Source organism: Hippoglossus stenolepis, chromosome 9, assembly GCF_022539355.2.
Source record: "Hippoglossus stenolepis isolate QCI-W04-F060 chromosome 9, HSTE1.2, whole genome shotgun sequence".
Lineage (NCBI taxonomy): Eukaryota > Metazoa > Chordata > Actinopteri > Pleuronectiformes > Pleuronectidae > Hippoglossus > Hippoglossus stenolepis.
In genome coordinates this window covers 265,481-285,392 of record NC_061491.1, presented here as the reverse complement: position 1 = coordinate 285,392, position 19,912 = coordinate 265,481, and the positions used below count along the sequence as shown (strand labels likewise).

At 41.0% G+C, this 19,912-nt stretch overlaps 2 protein-coding genes across 3 annotated transcripts in view; both read right to left on the bottom strand.

Annotated features, from left to right (window-relative positions):
• Positions 1-19,912, bottom strand: part of zfr (zinc finger RNA binding protein) — a 1,162,720-nt gene that overhangs the window by 893,549 nt on the left and 249,259 nt on the right. The window lies entirely within an intron of this gene.
• fxn (frataxin) lies at positions 1,651-19,432 on the bottom strand. Its single transcript, XM_035166584.1, has 6 exons — positions 19,233-19,432; positions 16,701-16,790; positions 16,111-16,202; positions 15,902-16,022; positions 4,871-4,968; positions 1,651-2,557 (listed from the first exon to the last, which is right to left on the bottom strand). Exons 1-6 carry the CDS (start codon positions 19,338-19,340, stop codon positions 2,419-2,421), a joined length of 648 nt encoding a protein of 215 aa, XP_035022475.1. The 5' UTR covers positions 19,341-19,432; the 3' UTR covers positions 1,651-2,418.

The window sequence follows — 19,912 nt, the reverse complement described above, 5'->3', positions numbered from 1 at the left end:
CAAGCCACTCCTGAACCAGAGACAACGTCAGAAGCGTCTTACCTGGGCTAAGGAGAAAAAGGACTGGACTGCTGCTCAGTGGTCCAAAGTCCTCTTTTCAGATGAAAGTAAATTTTGCATTTCATTTGGAAATCAAGGTCCCAGAGTCTGGAAGAAGAGTGGAGAGGCACAGAATCCAAGTTGCTGGAAGTCCAGTGTGAAGTTTCCACAGTCAGTGATGATTTGGGGAGCCATGTCATCTGCTGGTGTTGGTCCACTGTGTTTTATCAAGTCCAAAGTCAACGCAGCCCTCTACCAGGACATTTTAGAGCACTTCATGCTTCCTTCCGCTGACAAGGTTTATGGAGATGCTGATTTCATTTTCCAGCAGGACCTGGCACCTGCCCACACTGCCAAAAGTACCAATACCTGGTTTAATGACCATGGTATCACTGTGCTTGATTGGCCAGCAAAATCGCCTGACCTGAACCCCATAGAGAATCTATGGGGAGAATCTATGGGGTATTGTCAAGAGGAAGATAAGAGACACCAGACCCAACAATGCAGACGAGCTGAAGGCCGCTATCAAAGCAACCTGGGCTTCCATAACACCTCAGCAGTGCCACTCAGTCAGAGCTCAGTACAAATGATACCAGGCTGCTTCAAAACACACACCTATAGACACTTGATGTAAATAACACCAGATTCAGCACGTTAACAATAAAAAAGGGACAGTATATTGAAGAACTTTTTCAGGAGGTCTCACTTAAGACAAGGAATGATTCTAAAGTGCTGCTGACATGCTGTAATGAGTGTATTGTATCATTTCCAGTTTCGCTGGTGTTTATTCTGCTCTCATCTCTCCCGATTCTGCTACTTTGTTATCAACTGAGGTTAATATCCAGCCATATTTACACTCGTAAAATCAGTGGTGGTACACAATAAGAAGCGTAGTCCTAAACTCAAGCTCCTGCTTCACTACCAACCCCCTCACATCTCTGTGTCATAAAGACATCTTGTGAATGTTGTTCGTTTTTGTTGAACACTGTTGCTGTGGCAACACAAAGAATGTTGATGTGTATTTTTTACAGTCATATTTTTTGGGAGACTAAACTTGCATGAGAACTCATGGAAAATGCCAAGGCGACATGAAAATCGGTAGGTATATGTATCTTGTCAAGACTCACAAAAAAAGCCTCCTGGATCCACACCCTAAACCCAACAGGAAGTCTGCAATTTTAAATGTAATGTACAATTTTAGAAATTGTACGATGAGTCACTACATAAACACATCTCAAGGACAATATTTGGCAGGTGTTGCAAAATGGCTCAACAGTGCCACCAACTGTAAACAGGAAGTAGTTATTCTTATTCAAACGTCATTGGATTTACTTGAAATTTTCACAGCCAACTCCAGACCTTTTAGCTGAATCGTGAGAAATAATCAACAAGCATTATCCAGAGTCATCTTATGGACACAGGGACCCATCGAGTCCGAAGGGAGTGCCTATTAGTGTGCCTGTTGACTGGGATGTGGCGGACTCAGAGCGGTCCTGTCGTTCCCTGACTGCCGCCACAGTGTGAGGGCCCATTTATACCTGCTTGTAGGTCTAGTTATTGTTATTATTATTATTATTATAATCTGGAACGAAAAATCAGTCCACTCAACTATTACGATACCTATTATTCTTTATTTGATACTTTACTATACTGTACACGTTTGTCTTTGTCTGAATCCTATATAATGGTTTTGCAGCGATCTGATTGGACAATAGTTGCTGACAGGTATTGATCTGTTATCTCCATATTAACATGCTCTGGTGATCTGCCAAGGGACTGCAGATGACAGTCAACCTTTCAGTCAGGACAATGCATCAAATGGTAACATTTATGTTTAGTACTGTACATGATTCACTTGCAAAATAATTATTGAAATCAGCAACAACATGGACTGGTTCAAAAGAAAAAATGCCAACTCTGTAAAACATGAGAATGCATTGGTTTGGACAAGGTTAAGTCCAGAGCAAGTGAGATGTTGACATTGTGGGATAATGAGGACAAAGAGAAGTTTATAAGAAAACAAAATATGGGTGAGTTCTACAAATTTGTCATTAGTATGACATTTTTATAACATTATTAGAGAACATAAAACATATAGAAAACACCAGAGCAGCTGACAGACTGACACGTCATTACATACAACTATATCCTAAGCACTTGTATCTAATGACAGCATACTTTTTATGCCATAATTAGTTAGTCATTAGATATAGTGTATATATTGTATATTAGATAAATATGTATATACATTGAACAGATACTGCACAGAATCATAAAACCCTCAAACTACAAGGCCTCTGGTAGAGGAATGACACTATGGGTCTTTGATGGAACAGTTCTGAGAGTTACAGTTCTCATGCCTGAGATAATCACATATTCTCAGGAATAAAGCAGGTCAGAGAGGTCCATATTTTTTCTGAAGATGATGGAAAACTCTTTGGAAAGTAGTTGGTGGAGCCTAATACCATCGCGAATGTACACCCAGTGTTCACCTGTCCAGTCATAGCGCTTTGGTCCACTGCAAACACAAGAGAATGAAAGAAATTTACTGACATGTTGACATTAGATTTTGCAAGAAAAAAAAAACGTCTATCTCTAACCATCTCAAAAATCTATTTCAATGAGGCTTGGTAGTTCTCAGTTATATTTTGTTTGGCTTTGTTGATGATTTGTGATTTGTGACATACAAGATGTATGTAGTGCACAGTAAATAGGCAACTTTTGAGTAAAGAGCTCCTATATACAAGCTTTGGTAGTCCCATAGACAGACATGCACTGACCAGCTACAACATACAGCAGCAGTGGATACAAGGAAAATGGAAATGTAGGGCTTGGACATACTGCTCAGTCCACCTCAGGAGTGGCAGATGGAAAGTGTGCACAGACGGTTACAATCCTCTGATAAGGATGAAATGTTTCATAATATCAACAGGGGAAATAAAGCATTTGTGTCTTTAATCATCAATAGCTGATCTGATCTCTACTCTGCCACCATCTAATCTCTACACCATCCAGTGAACTAATTTTGGTTATTTCATTGAAATTAACAGATTTAGTTTTTAAACATTAATATCCTTAATACTCATGTGAGTGTGTATCTGGGTTGATTTTATTCTACAAATCAGGTCACAAGTACAAACTAGAAATACTGCACTGCAGTTGTATCTCTCTGCTAACCCGTGAAATTTCTACATACATTTGTTTTCCAGATTCAAATAAGGTCACCATTACTTTTACATTTGACCAATGGAATCTAATCAGTTAATCTTTCAGTCCAAGTGACAACTGATCAAAACATTCCCTCAAGGTGTTCTTGAAATATCACATTCAAAAGGCAATATGTTTTGAGAGGTCACAGTGACCTTGACCTTCTGACCTTCGACCATCATGATCAGTTCATCTTTTAGTCCAAGTGAATGTTCGTTCCAAATCTGGAGACATTCCCTCAAGCTGATCTTAAGATGTCACGTACAAGAAAAACAACATACTTTGTGAGGCCACTGGGACCTTTGGCTACCAAAATCAAACTAGTTATTTCTCCAAGGCCATCACAACAGTTCAAGTGAACATACTTGAACAAATGCCAAGGGATTCCCTCAAGGCATTCATCGCATCACCGACAATGTAATGCATCCATTACTGCTTTACAGGAGAGGGTATTTAGAGATCGGCACAATTCGCTGATCTCCCTCGATCACATTCCCTATGAAACATATACATTATTATCCGTGAAATTATACTGTGTTTAACAACTTCAACCAGACTTTTTTAACTGTGCGTCTCACTATTTTGCCAACAGAAACTTCAATATCAGATCAATATCATCCCAATCAGTTTTTGAATTTTTTCTCTGGGATTGGTGGCATTATCTTAACAAAATAACTTTATTTTATCGTTTGACATTTTCCTCCCTTATTGTAATATTTACAGCAATTTATGACAAATGAAGTGTTTGATTTAGTTAAAAACTGAGACGTTTCCCCCTGAACTGTACGCATGGCAAGTAAGCAAACTGTACATAAGACAGGCAAGTAAGTTATTTTAAACTACAAAATACAGCTATCAGTCAGACTTACTGTCATTTGGACCTGTGATTTTTTATTGTTTGTGCAAAAAAAGGCACAGATATATCACAGCATGAACTGTATTTTTTATTCCTGAGATGATATTATTAGAGATGTAACCCTGCTGCACTCGCACTTTTTACACTGTTATGGATGTTCTGTTGAAAGACACTAAATATTAGATATTTCCGATCGAGTTTCATTCATTTGATTCCTGTCTACAGGTGTTTAGGTCCATGAACTGTCTTGTCTCAACATAGAGGTGACGCTTTGAATGGGTGGAACAAGACTGATAACTGAAAAAGGAGATTCACACAGGTGCATTAGAGATTCATACTAAAGGAATCATGCTTTATACAATATGTAACTTAGATGTTTTAATTTTTTTCAGCAAAGTTAAATCAATAGAGCTTTGGCTCTATGTATGAGATATGTGTTAACTGTTTTATTTTGTAAAATGTGTGAATCCAATTTAAAAGTGTGAACAAATTGTAAGAGAAATCCTCTGCTGTGATGAAGGTGATGATGAAGTTCAACTGGATCGAGTTTCATGAAGTGTGACTTGACTGCAATTTAGTATTAGTATTATAGATCAGATCAATGTTTAATATTTCATTCTGGTTTGCTGCAGGTGACATTTACATTGTGGTTACAGCTAAAATCATTGTTAGAATCAAGTAAATAGTAATGCAACAGCTCCCCACTACAAGGGCACAGATGCAGGTGACTGAGAACTGCTTTGAGATAGTGTGATATGTATATCTTACCTGGTGGGGGAAGAAAGCCAGATCTGTCTGTTTGGTGTTTGTTTGTTGATGACGTAGGTCCCATGGTCCCCACCTAACTTCACTGTCAAAACACCACTCTGTACATGGATCAAAGACAGAACACACACCTTTAATCAATCACAAACATAAAGAAACAAGACTAAGGCCCAATCCCATTTCACCCCTTGTTTTTGAGGGTTATCTTGCCCTTTGAAACAGAGTCACAAGGGGTAGTGGTTGAAATCTTCCCCTACGAATTGGGACAGCCCTTCAAGAAGCCGTTACATCAACAGTTGTCGTCGCGAAAACCCAACACGTCATCAGGAGTCGATGCGGAAATACTGGATTATCATGCAAAAAAAGATCGTTAGCATGCTAATGCTAATATGCTAACGCTAGCAATCATTTTTTTTAAGGTTGTTGTGAAAAAAGTGACCATAATACATTGAAATGATATTAAACCAAGATATAACAATCATTATCATAAAAAGGTTTTTAAATAAATAAGAAAATATATATAAATCACACATAACCAAAACAATAAAATATAGACTGACTCTCTAAACAAAAATTGCTTCTGAATAAATATTTAACATTTGGCTCAGGATAGGGTTAGGCCTTTTCATTTAGGTGATGGGATCCAGTAAGGAAATATGTTTAATAGTTCAACAGCCTTTGCTTTAGTAAATGGTCAAACTGTGTACAATGTAGTGTTTTGGTTTTTCGACAGCACTTGAAGGCAGCACCAAAAAACGAAACTTATTATCCCCTGGGGACCTGAGTGTGTGAGTGAGCAGTCCGGCTCGCTCCAGGAGAGAAGATTACAAAGTCTTATGTTAACAATGTGGTCACGCACGGGAAAAGGTTTATATAAAAATATTGATCTGTCCTTTTTATGAATCGATATCGGATCATTCAAATAAAGATCAATTTAATCAGAGAATATTTTGTTTAAAACACAGCCCTATGTCCATCCAGCAATTCAGAAATCAGGAAATTCTGACAGGGCGAATGAAATAATTGTGATTGGCAGATTCAAATGGCACCGAATAAAGTTGACCAATTGGGTGGGTGTTGTTGATTTAAAGGCAATTTAATTCACACGAGTTGACAAAGTCAATGATGACTCCCCTGTACTGCACTTCTGGAGATGACAGCTGTCCCTGTTGTGTCTGAAGTATTACATTTTACTTTTCTCTACTGTTTTGTCCTCAGACATATGAACAGTGTCCTTGGGTCCTGTGAAAGGCGCTATACAAGTATAAGCCATTATTATTATTATTGAAGTCCGATGTGTATAAAATGAGCAGCAAAGGAGAGAGCCCTGTTCCCTGTGGGGCTCCTGTGCAGCAAACTACCACCTCAGACACAGTCACAAAGCCTCACATACTGTGGTTTGTTAGTGAGGTAGTTGATGGTCCATGCAGCCAGGTGGCAGTCCACTCCAGCTCCTTCCAGATTTTTCCTGAGCAGTGATGGCTGAAGTAAATAGCCCTCGAAACGGAGATTTTTCCAACCCTAACTTCAAACCTAGGGGTACCCAGAATGCCTTGCAAATCACTGGCAAGCTGGGAGAGAGACCAACAAATGTAGTATTTTCTCCATTAATAAGGATTTAAAAATTACGATAATGATTGTAATATCTTAGTTTAATATTAATTCAATGTATTATCACCTTTAAAAAAAAGATTGCGAGCGCGCTAGCGTTAGCATGCTTAGGATCCTTTTTTTGCATGATCCCGTATTTTCTCATAATTTCATGTCGCACCCCCCCCCCCTCTTTGAATTCACATGATGCACTTAATTGAACCCGCACAAGTAGCAATGTTACTGAACTTCACTGCTGCTCTAATGACAAAGCATCCTGGCAGGGTTGTCTACAGCTGTGTGCTTTTGATTCAAACGCGAAATAATGCAGAGCATTCAAGCTTTTCAATTTCAAATGTGATTGATTCACCTGCATTAGCATAGATGTAATTTGGATATTATAGGTTTGTCACTCACAACTGCAAGTAGTAACTGAAAAACAAATCCAGCTCATTTGCCCACTCCTTGTCTCTAGATTCTGGGCACCCCCCATTGTTCGTGCTGTGGCCGGATATGGTTTTCAGGCCTCTTCACACCTCTCTTGTGTTGTTCTGTCGGAGGCGTTCCTCCAACTACCTCCTGTGGCCATCCTTGCCCTTCCTAATGTCTCTGCTTAGCTCCCTCTGTACTCTCTTCAGTTCTGCTTTATCCCCTGGTCTAAAAATCTGCTTCTTCTCGTTCAGCAGGGCCTTTAGTGCAGGGGTCCCCCAGGTTATTTTGTTGGAGAAGCACCTTACCATCCGGGTGAGTACAGTGTTCTCCACGCAGAAGTTTATGTAGTCCATTAAGCAGGGGGTTAGACTATCAATGTCCTCCCCGTGTGGCTCACTCAGCACCTCCCAGTCGATGGTCTCAAAACAGTCCCTCAGTGTCATGCTGGTCTCCTCAGACCATTTCCTCACATACCTCTTTGTTGGGGTGAGAGAGCTGAGACTTAAAGTAAAATAAAATGTTTGCAGTGATGGGATGACATGTGACTGGCTAAATTGACATACAAACATTTACATATGAAAACAGTGCATGCCAAAATATGATTGCCCATAATTGATTGGAAATGTGTTTGGCTGTGAGGGAAATTCACCAGCAAACTGGGTTTTTCGACCTCACTTTTGATTGGTTGTTCAGCTGTCAACTCACATTCATGACATATCAATAATAAGTGGTCACCTGATGTTTTGGGGGGCTTACAAGACCCTGAGGAAGGAATTATATAGCATGATTACATAAGTGTCTTTATCCCGCAGCGAGCTCAGTGTTCTGAGATGAACTATGTCTTGGAATGAACTCGAATTCTGGCATGAGCCAACATAACCGGTAAAATCCATTTGGAGTCAATTGGGGGGAATAATTTCACAATGGCCCAATGTTCTCAATAACAAGTAATTCCTTGACCTCATGTCCAATCAAATTTCTAGGTGACCTATCTGAGCATATACAGTATATATATATTTATATATAAATAATGCTCTGTCAGTGTTAAAGGGATAATTCATCGAAAAATTTAAATTCCCTCATTATATACCACTATGCTGATGGAGGGGTGGGTGAAGTGTTTGAGTCAAAAAAAACTTTACGAGTCTCAGGGGTAAACAGCGTTTCAGCAAAAGTGACCTCTTCTTCAGACGTAATAAAACAGAAAAAAGATACAACATGTCTCCGTACTGCTCGTGTGGTGTCATCCAAGTGTTTGCAATGCCCGACAATCATATTCGACTTGAAACGCTGTCAGTTTTAGGTCTAAAAGCCCGCAACCAGAAGTGGTGATGCTAGCGGGCATACAGTGCATCCGGAAAGTATTCACAGCGCTTCACTTTTTCAACATTTTGTTATGTTACAGCCTTGTTCCAAAATGGATTCAATACATTTTTTCCCTCAAAATTCTACACACAATACCCCATAATGACAAAGTGAAAAAATGTGTTTAAAGGGGACATAGCATGCCCATTTTACCACAAGTTGATATGGTTCCTTGGGGTCTTAATGAAATGTCTGTAACATACTTTGGTCAAAATACCACAAGGATCATTTAAAACAGCACCCTTTTTACCCTGTATAAAACAGCCCTCCACAGAGTGACCTGTTTTGAGTGCCTGTTCCTTTAAATGCTAATGAGCCAGCTCCCCCCTCCCCCTCTCCCCCCATGATTTTAAACGATATAAATTACATATTTTATATGATATAAATTATCAAATATGCATCCCATACTTTGTATTCCCCTTCTGTTGTCCTGGAGTTTTAATTTTCCCAATCACATAATTAAATGTCTCCCTCTGCCCATCCACTACAAGCACACAAGCAGACAGACAGAGAGAGAAAGACCATGTAGGGAGACTTCCAGTGCCTTGTTACGACACAAAACCCAGGAAGCTCAATCGAGTCTGACGTTTCTGACTTAGAGGAACCATAACAAAACGCGCGAGTGTTTTTTTCCCAGAGTTTTTGGGTTGGTAGACATGCCAGATACCCACATTAACGTGTAGAAGCACTAATAAAGTGGAATTTGCATGCTATGTCCCCTTTAAAATGTTTAATTTATTAAAAATAAAGAACGAAAATATAACATGTGAATAAGTATTCACAGCCTTTGCTCAATACTTTGTTGAAGCACCTTTGGCAGCAATTACAGCCTCAAGTCTTTTTGAGTATGATGCTACAAGCTTGGCACACCTATTTTTGGGCAGTTTCTCCCATTCTTCTTTGCAGGACCTCTCAAGCTCCATCAGGTTGGATGGGGAGCGTCGGTGCACAGCCATTTTCAGATCTCTCCAGAGATGTTCAATCGGGTTCAAGTCTGGGCTCTGGCTGGGACACTCAAGGACATTCACAGAGTTGTCCCGAAGCCACTCCTTTGTTATCTTGGCTGTATGCTTAGGGTCATTGTCCTGTTGGAAGATGAACCTTCGCCCCAGTCTGAGGTCCAGAGCGCTCTGGAGCAGGTTTTCATCAAGGATGTCTCTGTACATTGCTGCGTTCATCTTTCCCTCGATTCTGACTAGTCTCCCAGTTGCTGCCGCTGAAAAACATCCCCACAGCATGATGCTGCCACCACCATTCTTCACTGTAGGGATGGTATTGGCCAGGTGATGAGCGGTGCCTGGTTTCCTCCAGACATGACGCTTGGCATTCAGGCCAAAGAGTTCAATCTTTGTTTCATCAGACCAGAGAATTTTGTTTCTCATGGTCTGAGAATCCTTCAGGTGTCTTTTGGCAAGCACCAGGCGGGCTGTCATGTGCCTTTTACTGACGAGTGGCTTCCGTCTGGCCACTCTACCATACAGGCCTGATTGGTGGAGTGCTGCAGAGATGGTTGTCCTTCTGGAAGGTTCTCCTCTCGTCACAGTGCAACGCTGGAGATCTGTAAGAGTGACCATCAGATTCTTGGTCACCTCCCTGACTAAGGCCCTTCTCCCCCGATCGCTCAGTTTGGCCGGGCGGATAGCTCTAGGAAGAGTCCTGGTGGTTTTCTCACCCATCTTATCAACACTTCCCTGTCAACTGGCTGTTTCCCTAACTCTCTGAAGGAGGCAAGAGTAAACCCTCTCCTGAAGAAACCCACCTACAGACCTGTCTCTCTTCTTCCCTTTCTTCCCAAAACTCTCGAGCGAGTTATCTTTAACCAACTCTCCTCCTATCTCCACCATAATGACCTTCTTGACCCTCACCAGTCTGGTTTCAAGGCAGGCCACTCAACTGAGACTGCCCTCCTTGCTGTCTCTGAGCAACTTCACACTGCTAGAGTAGCTTCTCTCTCCTCTGTCCTTATTCTTCTAGATCTTTCTGCTGCTTTTGACACAGTGAACCACCAGATCCTTATTTCCTCCCTTCAGGACCTGGGTGTCTCAGGCTCTGCTCTCTCCCTGCTCTCATCCTACCTCAACGACCCCACTTACTGGGTAACTTGGAGAGGATCTGTGTCTGAACCTTGTCCTCTCACTACTGGGGTCCCTCAAGGTTCCGTCCTGGGTCCCCTCCTCTTCTCTCTGTACACCAACTCTCTCGGCTCTGTCATTCACTCACATGGCTTTTCCTACCATAGCTATGCTGATGACACCCAACTAATCCTCTCTTTTCCCCAATCTGAAACACAGGTAGCAGCACGAATCTCTGCCTGTCTGACTGACATCTCTCAGTGGATGTCTGCACACCACCTGAAAATGAACCTTGACAAGACTGAACTACTTTTACTTCCAGGGAAAGGCTCTCCCACCCACGACCTGACTATTACCTTTGACAACTCCATGTTAGCCCCCACCTAGACTGCTAGGAACCTGGGTGTGACACTCGACAGTCAACTCTCCCTTACTGCCAACATTACTGCAACAACCTGCCCCTGTAGATACATGACACACAACATCAGGAGAATACGTCCCCCCCTCACTCAGAAGGCTGCGCAGGTTCTGGTCCAGGCCCTGGTCATCTCACGCCTAGACTATTGTAACTCCCTCCTGGCAGGTCTACCTGCTAGCGCCATCCGACCTCTGCAGCTCATCCAGAATGCAGCAGCTCGACTGGTCTTTAACCTACCTAAATTCACTCACACTACTCCGCTCCTCCTCTCCCTTCACTGGTTACCAGTGGCTGCCCGTATCCATTTCAAAACATTAGTACTTGTGTACCGTGCTGCGAACGGATCAGGTCCAGTCTACATCCAGGACATGGTCAAACGTTACACCCCAGCCCGTTCACTCCGCTCTGCATCTGCCAATCGGCTAAACACTCAACAAAATCACGACTATTTGCTGTCCTGGCTCCTAAATGGTGGAATGAGCTCCCCAATGACATCAGGACAGCAGAGAGTCTATACATCTTCCGCCGCAAACTAAAAACACACCTGTTCCAACTATACCTTGAATAAAAGTTGAACCTAACAATTTAGTAGCACTTAAATGGCAATTACTTATAGCACTTTGTAGTTTGGCTTTCTTGAAGAAATAGTACTTTCTTGATTATTGTTGTTCTGGGTTTGTACCCTCATGGTTAAATGCACTTATTGTAAGTCGCTTTGGATAAAAGCGTCAGCTAAATGAAATGTAATGTAATGGTTCCAAACTTCTTCGGAGGTCTACAGACCATTCCTTGGACTTCATGGCTTGGTTTGTGCTCTGACAACTGTGGGACCTTATAAGGACAGGTGTGTGCCTTCCCAAATCCTGTCCAATCAACTGAATTTACCACAGGTGGACTCTAATCAAGTTGTCGAAACATCTCAAGAATGATCAGTGGATACAGGATGCACCTGAGCTAAATTTTTAGTGTCATGGCAAAGGCTGTGAATATTTATGTACATGTGATTTTTTATTTTTAATAAATTTGCAAAAACTTCAAAAAAAACTTTTTCACATTATCATTATGGGGTATTGTGTGTAGAATTTTGAGGAAAAAATGAATTTTATCCATTTTGGAATAAGGCTATAACATAACAAAATGTGGAAATAGTGAAGCGCTGTGAATACTTTCCGGGTGCACTGTAGCCACACAAACACGCACTTAGGCTAAAAACACTGGGTAAATGATGCCGTTTGATGTCGAATAGGAATGTCCGGGCTTGCGGACACTTGGATGACACCACAGGAGCAGTATGGAGGCATATTATGTTTTTTCTGTTGTTTTATTACATCTAAAGAAGAGGTCACAATTTACTTCAATTGTATTGTATTTGGCTGCAACGATGTTTACCCCTGAAACTCCAGAAGTGTTTTGTGAACTCAAACACTTCACCCACCCCTCCATCGGCATAGTGGTGAGTAGATAGAGTGAATTTTCATTTTTACTATCCCTTTAAGTGCCTGTCTTCTTTCGATCAACAGAAACTAGGGATGCACGATATGGATTTTCCCTGCCGATACGATAACCAATAATTACATGCATCACATGTCTGATACCGATAATAATTTCTTGTTTCTTAAAAAGAAGTTCATAGCCTGTAGTTTATGCACACCAAAGGGTAAAATTGCAAAATATAGTAAGCAAATATGTATGAATTAATAGTCCATTGTTAACACAACAAAAACTGTTCTGACTCAGTTCTGAGTGTTAGTTTAGTTTTTTTGTGATGTACATGAGAAAACAACTTTAGGTGGAGGAAGATTTCTCCTATTTAGTAGCAGTAAAAAGCAAAATAAAAGTCTTGATACATAGCTATGAAAAGTGGTAGTTTTAAATTCCGCTCTGACCTCCCTACTGCTCTTTGTGTGTGTATCACAGACAGACAGAGAGAGAGAGACAGAGAGAGAGATAGAGCGAGGACTCTGTGTGTTTCTATTTAGCAGCAGTAAAAACAAAACAAAAGTTTTGTCTCCTTCCAGAAATTTCTTCTTAAAATTACCATTTGACCCAATGGAAAGGGGCTCTGAAAACTAAAGTTAAAAAATGGATACAGCCAAAGGTTTAGCTCTGATTGATTTCATAGTGACATTTCTGCGAAGCTAACACGTTTTCCTACGTTTTGATCTAAAAATCATATATGACAACCTCCATTTGTGCAGTTTAAGCACACAAGCTGAATCTTCAGTCCTGCTCCACTGCCTTTTGGGCGAGAGACCTTTACCCCCATTTGTCGGTTTTGGGTGGTTTTTCGCGATTTTTCAGCAAACCGTTTGACAAAAGTCACAGCACACCATTCGATGTATTTCTTCATGTTTTTTTATGACTACTTGTGTACGTGCGACAAAAATTGCGGGAGGACTAGCGGGACGACATTTTTAATGGAAGCGGACAGAATAATAATAAGTATACAGAATAGTAGTATGTAATGGCTAGTGGTGTGTACACCACTAGGCACAAATGATATAGAAAAGGAAAAAGGTTGAGGATAGCTTATGTACTTTTAGTGCATGAGTGTAAGTAAGGTTTCTCTATACTTTGGCTTCATGTAACTTAAATCTCATCAAATGTTTTTCATAAAAATTCAAAATATATTAAATATAATAACTATATCTGAACAGAAATTTCAATTATTAAACAAAATGAGTTGAAACAAATATAAAGTGCATCTTTCATAAAAAAAATGAAGGCTTGTATAGAACCAACAGGCTGCTGTATGCGAGTGCATGCAACAATGTCCGTTTCATATTGAAATCATCATCCAGCCACTGTGCCGTCAAACTACGCATACTCACTGGACTGATGTCTGAGGTCCATATGTCCGTGGTAAAACACATCTGAAAAATAGTAGCGACTTGACGAAGTGTAGCGGGGCTCGAAATGTGCCATCAGCCGGCAAAATCCTTGTGTTCTACCACGGAAAACAGCTGATCAAGAGTCAAGAGCGAATAATTCCGTGATTCTGTCATTAATTGTTTTAGCCTGTGGACTGTAACTAGCAAACTTCCTGCAGTTCTCAAATACCTGCTGGATAGGCACTGCTGCACTGACACTCGCTTTGGCCTTTTTGTTTTCCTCACTAACGCTGGCTGCAAGCGCCTCGTATTCTTGCCATACATCGTCGTCCATGACAGACTCTAAGGTGACTTAAATTTGCAAATGTTTTCCCCCCTCTCGGAACCTTTGCACATTTGATGAAAATTACAGTCACTCTCAGAAAGTGAGAAAACTTCCAGACCGGTGACGCAGTTTTCAGTTCCGACGTAAACACATTACATTTCATTTCATTTAGCTGACACTTTTGTTCAAAGCGACTTACAATAAGTGCATTCAACCATGAGGGTACAAACCCATAAGAACAAGAATCAAGTAGGTACAATTTTCTTCAAGAAAGCCAAACTAAAAAGTGCTATATGTAAGTGCCATATACTTTAAGTACTACTAAATATAGTGTTTTTGTTTTTTATCCAATTTGTCCTGATGTCATTGGGGAGTTCGTTCCACCACTTAGGAGCCAGGACAGCAAAGAGTCGTGATTTTGTTGAGTGGTTAGCTAGCAGTGAGGGAGCAGCAAGCCGATTGGCAGATGCGGAGTGGAGTGGACAGGCTGGGGTGTAAGGTTTGACCATGTCCTGGATGTAATGGTAATAATCATAGGATCAAATATCCATTTCCTTGAACAGCTCCTTAAAAGGGCCCATATTGTGTAAAATACATTTTCTGGGCTTTTACTATCTGTAATTACTTGAAGGGGTCAGTAGGTACCCTCAAAGTATGAAAACAGTCACTCCAGACTTTTTCACTCAGTCCATTCTAAGAAATATGTCATCGAAACGTTGCGTTTCATACTTCCTCTCCGTATGATGTCATCATGGATTCGCACTCTTCTCTCAGCCTCCGAACCAGCTATTGTTAGCCATTGTATATCACATTTGTTGAACTCTGTATGATATATACAGAAAAATTAAAGCAATAAATAAACTCAAACTCACCTGTACATAAAAAGTTGTCCTCACTGTCGCTACTCTGTGTTATGTTCAGCAACTTCGATGGCATCTCAGGGCGGCTAGCAGTGAGTGTCTCAGAGCTAAACATTGGAGCTGTCGCAAGGCTGCCAACCAAAGCCACAGGATTTGTTAAGTGGCTAGAGCCCCAGATGTCATTGCACTGTTCAAAGTAGCACCAGGTTTGTCAATCATTGCCACTCTGGCCATTGTGGTCCACGACCTGGTGGTACGGTTTCTTCAATACCTTTAGCTTGGCATTAATCAAAACCTTGCCTCGTATGTGGTCGTGGTCACGTAAACAGCAGCTATCTGGTTGTAAATTACCCAGTCTCTTGCTGTCTTTGCTACCTGCTAAGAATTTTGGCGTTGGTCCTTGTCGCCAAAAGCTCACAAATCTGGTGATCTTTCCAACTAGACATCTTTGTCAGTGCCTTCTACATGTATGGCTCTATTTTTCATCCTGAGATATTTACTTCTTCCAATGTGGCGTCGGTTGGGTGTTAGAAACGCCATAACCATAGATGCAGATTATATACCAGGGAGCCAGGCAGAGAAAGATTGCAGAAACTCCAAAGGCCCTTACTTGGACATTTGTGTTCACACATACACCTCCTCCGGAGAAACTCCAGAGACATGCGAGTGCATGTCTGAAAGCAGCTTTTGTAATAACGCCCACAACTGGAAACAGTAAATGTCTATTCCTTGCCATGCTGATATTATTCACCATGAAATAAGAGACATTTTTGAGGGGTCTAGCATGCCTAAGTAGGTAATCTGATGGAGTGTTTTGACCAAGGTATGGCATGATGTCTTTTTAGTACCCCCTACAAATTTGAAAATTAAGTAGCTCTCACAGTGCATTTCACCTAGATTTATGAAATTTGGTAGGCAGAAATATCAGCCCAAGACTTCAAAAAAGTCTCCTGGGTTTGTGACTTTAATCCAACATGAAGTCCACAATTTAGGATTTTGTGTGAAATTTCTCTGAAAATAGAGGTCTTTAAAAGTCTTTAATGAACTACTTCGCAGATTGACAAAACCTGCTTCAGTTATAATATATTATAAATGTTACAGCTAGCTGTTCCACAGTGAAAGTGAAGAAACAGAGACTTACAGAGAAGACAACATCATAATCAGCTCCAGTGAAAGCTTCTTCCGTCAGGTCTTCAAAGTAATCAGTCAGAGCTCCCAAAGTCTCCTCTGCCAGTTTCTCATATGCTGCTTCTGAAAGCTCACTTTAGGAAAAATCGACACAAAGTAACATGTTTATTAACCATTCAATACCAGCAATGATGTTTAGCGAGGAAGGGAACAGGGAGTTACCTAATCTGCACAGGGGCCGATTTCTCCAGCCGTGGTAGTGTCAGATGGACGCTTTTCCTCCATCTATGACCATCAACTCTGCTCTCAACCCACTGACACAAAAAACCTGGGGTCAAACACCAAACAAAGTGTACAAGTACAAAAAAGACTCACAGGTTAGCAAGGTTTTTCCTGGCCGAAAATTAGGCTGTGGTGGTACTGAGCCATCAGACAAAGAGGGGGGTTTCCACTGTAGTAGAATTTGTCGGGAGGTTGAACAAAGTTTTACGGAGTCTGTCGTCTTTCAATTCTCTGTGCAGGAAAAGCCCTGCTTAGTAGTCGAAAAGCACTGCAGATTTCTTTGTTTTCTTTGTTTCTCTGTGAAATGCACCTACTGTTCACATTATTATATTTTTTACTGAGCTTTTCATCTAAAACAGCAGCAATGAAAGGGTGTGAACCGTGTGACGTTCCAGCTTGTATTAGAAATTGTGGAGCAATCTACAAAAAGCTCCTGAAAAAAATTTAAATAAAAAGAGTATAAAAGAAGTTAAGCAAGTGAAAACTAAAACTTTCAACCTCTTTAAACCTAGTATGGAAGCAGGACTTACTTTATTCAGAGGGGGGCAGAAAGGAGCGCGGCCTGGCAGCACATGTTTGGTAAGTGGACCAATTTTCGGGAGGTATAAAAGCCTCCTCACCTAGAACATAAAAGGACATGGGGATGTCACAATACCCAAATTCTGTAGTCGATAATGATACAACGAATTGTTCACGATTCTCGATGCCACGGAAAAATAGAAAATACATCCCATTTACTTCAACACACACTTTTAAATATTTGACATGCAGAGCTGATCTCCACTATAACCCGTTGAACTCACATCCATGTTCCTGGGTAAATGTGACGTTGCTTCTTCTGCAACAATTAAGTTAAACACTACATTGCATCACAATCTGCTGGAAGAATTTCTCTTCAGTCCGCAGGACCATGTTTGTGTGTGTGTGTGTGTGTGTGTGTGTGTGTGTGTGTGTGTGTGTGTGTGTGTGTGTGTGTGTGTGTGTGTGTGTGTGTCTGCTCGTACGGTACCACGAGAAACTGTAAAATGTGTTGATTCAGGGGTTTCAAGAGAGATTATGCATTTGTGATTAAAGCTGGCTCCAAAACAGATAGGGTTACATTTAATGTAGGTGTAGTAGATCTACTCATGCTAATTGACTCAGGTGCATATTGTAATGTAGTGGATATGAACACATGGCAAATGTTTAAAAATAATAAATGTGCTTTCTCCACACAACACCTGTGCCCCTACTCTTCTACAATGCCCATTTCAGAAAAGGGTGTGTTCAGAAGAAAGAGAAGGGTTCGGAAAAGTTGCACATGGTTAGATTTAACAATAATACAAGGACACAAAGAGCCACGGCTCAGTAAGAAAACATGTGTTGAGCTAGGTGTGAGAGTGGGTGCAAACGCAGAGACAGATGTCAAATCAGAGATACAATAACAATATCCCAAGCTGTTTCAAGTAGTTGGCAAGCTTAACACCACCAAATAATTCCGAATATCGATGAGAGTAATACCTGTTGCACAAACCTGGAGACGTATGCCATTCCACTCAAGGGAATCATTAAAGTAAAAAAGAATACAGCTACGAGAAACTGTCATTAAAGAAAGAATGGTGAACCCCATGGTAGTTGCAACAAAAGCAGCAGATGATATCAGGATGTGCCTGGGCAAATGCAGCCATCATCAGATGGAGATATCCAATTCCTACAGTGGACATGCTTTTACAAGGGATTAACAGATCACACATTTTGAGCAAACTGGACCTGAAGTGGGGCTTCCACCAACTGGAACTTCCACCAGAATGGAGAGGAATCTCAACATTTCTACACGCTGGTACAAGAGAATCATGTTTAGGTTTCATCAACGAGAGAACAATATAAACACGAGATTGCAACAATGCCTGGCACAGAGAGGGTAGTGAACATTTTAAGATGACATACTCGTTTATGTCCCAAACCAGGAGGCCCACAATCTGCGAATCCATGCAGATCTCTATCTGCAGATTCTCTATCATGACTACTTGGAAAAAGTGCAACAGAGACTTGTAAACATGGAGCAGAGGAATATGCGAGGTTTGTTGCGACAAATGCAGCTCATAACTTTCAACACAAGCAGGCAGACGAGAAACTGTGTGAGCTCAGACATCCAGTACCAAGTTTCAGGTAGAGGTGTGCAATATGACCTAAAAATGATCACCGTATTTTTCACTTGGGTGATGGTATTATACTGTGGTATTACTGTATTTTCAATTTGTGGAAGGAGAAGACTGTCCTGTATCATGATATCTTTCCATGTCGTACTTGTCGAGTGACGCAGGGGTAGTTTTGGGACATGATGCACTGGCTGTCCGCATTCTGGTTTTGGCTTGGGTGCGGGTTGCATCATCATATTTACAGGTCCTGTCAATAGACTGTATATAAAAGGTCCTGTCCCTGGCAATAACCGAGACCGAGTTAACACAAACTCAGTGCAGTTTACTAACTGCATCGGGCTTAAGTTGTGTTCAGAAAAATACGATTTGAGCTACTCTCTATTGCATAATACTGTAGTTTGCTCCATGTGGGATGATTGTTTCCTTTATTATTTATTTATAGATCAACAATGTGTCTCGTGATCAGATCTCACCTCCCCACTCTATACAAACCAACACGTACATAATTTATGTTCATGAAAACCACCTTATGTTATTTTTACCCAGTCTGAGTACACATGTATGTCCGATGTCACTGTGAGTGTGTGTGAGTGTGTGTCGGCACGATCGAGCAAGAGAGGTAGAGAGACAAATCAGGAGATTATGAAAGGATCTCATGCAGTTGCGATGTGTAGAAAGATTTACCTATTTGAGGAAACTCAAAATGCGTCCTGGGCCACATATATCGCATATTTTATTGCTTCTTTGTTTGTAGCCGCCGCCACAAAGTCAATACTAATTACCACATAGTGACTGACACTTATACATTATAAAGCTGCAAGAGTGTCGCTCAGGTCTTTCCGACTTCACACGCTCTACTGCTCTCACTCGCTCGCGATGACACAGACAGGGTGGTGGAACTCGGAGGTCAGAAGACGTCACTACCTGGTTACAGGAGCTCCCGATTCTCTGCGTTGTCAATACGTTGAGCTGTGTATTTGCACGTTGACACATACGTGAAGAAATACAAGGAACTTTAGTGAACAAAAGCATGGTAGCCCAAAGTTGGTTGGTTAGTCGCTGCCGCTGCTTCTGCTGCTGCTTCTTCTTCTTCTTCTTCTTCTTCTTCTTGTGTTATTTGGCGGTTGGCAAACCAGCTTAAAGGTTCATTACCGCCACCTTCTGGACTGGAGTGTGGAGCACATCCTCTTCCTTTGTATCTCTGGTGGTTGTTTTCATTTCACCTACTTTCTTTTGAATACTCTGAACGTATTTGCCCTTATTTCCTCTGTCCCATTCTTCCTGCCATCTTTTTTTCAATCCTGATTTGATTATACTTTTGATCTCAGCCTTGCTATAATTTACTGCCATATCTACAGCTCTTTTCCTTGTTGCTCCTTTTGCTTATTTATCAGCCAGTTCATTTCCTTCCACCTCAAAGTGCGCAGGAATCCAAATAAACTTGATTTAAACACTTCTCCTCTTCATTACTACTACAGTATGTGCGATCTCTAAAATTATGTCTTGTCTTGTGTCTGAGTAACTATTTTTTATGCTTACAAGGGCACTGCTGGAAACTGAACATATCAATACTTTACTTGGTTCTTTTCTTTATCAATCCAGTT

Bases quoted from the DNA above. Each gene is read 5' to 3' on its own strand.
- fxn (XM_035166584.1), bottom strand. From the start codon at position 19,340: ATGCTTTTGTTCACTAAAGTTCCTTGTATTTCTTCACGTATGTGTCAA. The intron at 16,023-16,110 runs GTAACTCCCTGT...TTTTTCCTAAAG, and splicing joins TCGGCCCCTGTGCAGATTAG to TGAGCTTTCAGAAGCAGCAT. The intron at 4,969-15,901 runs GTAAGTCTCTGT...ATCCATGTACAG, and splicing joins ATTATGATGTTGTCTTCTCT to AGTGGTGTTTTGACAGTGAA.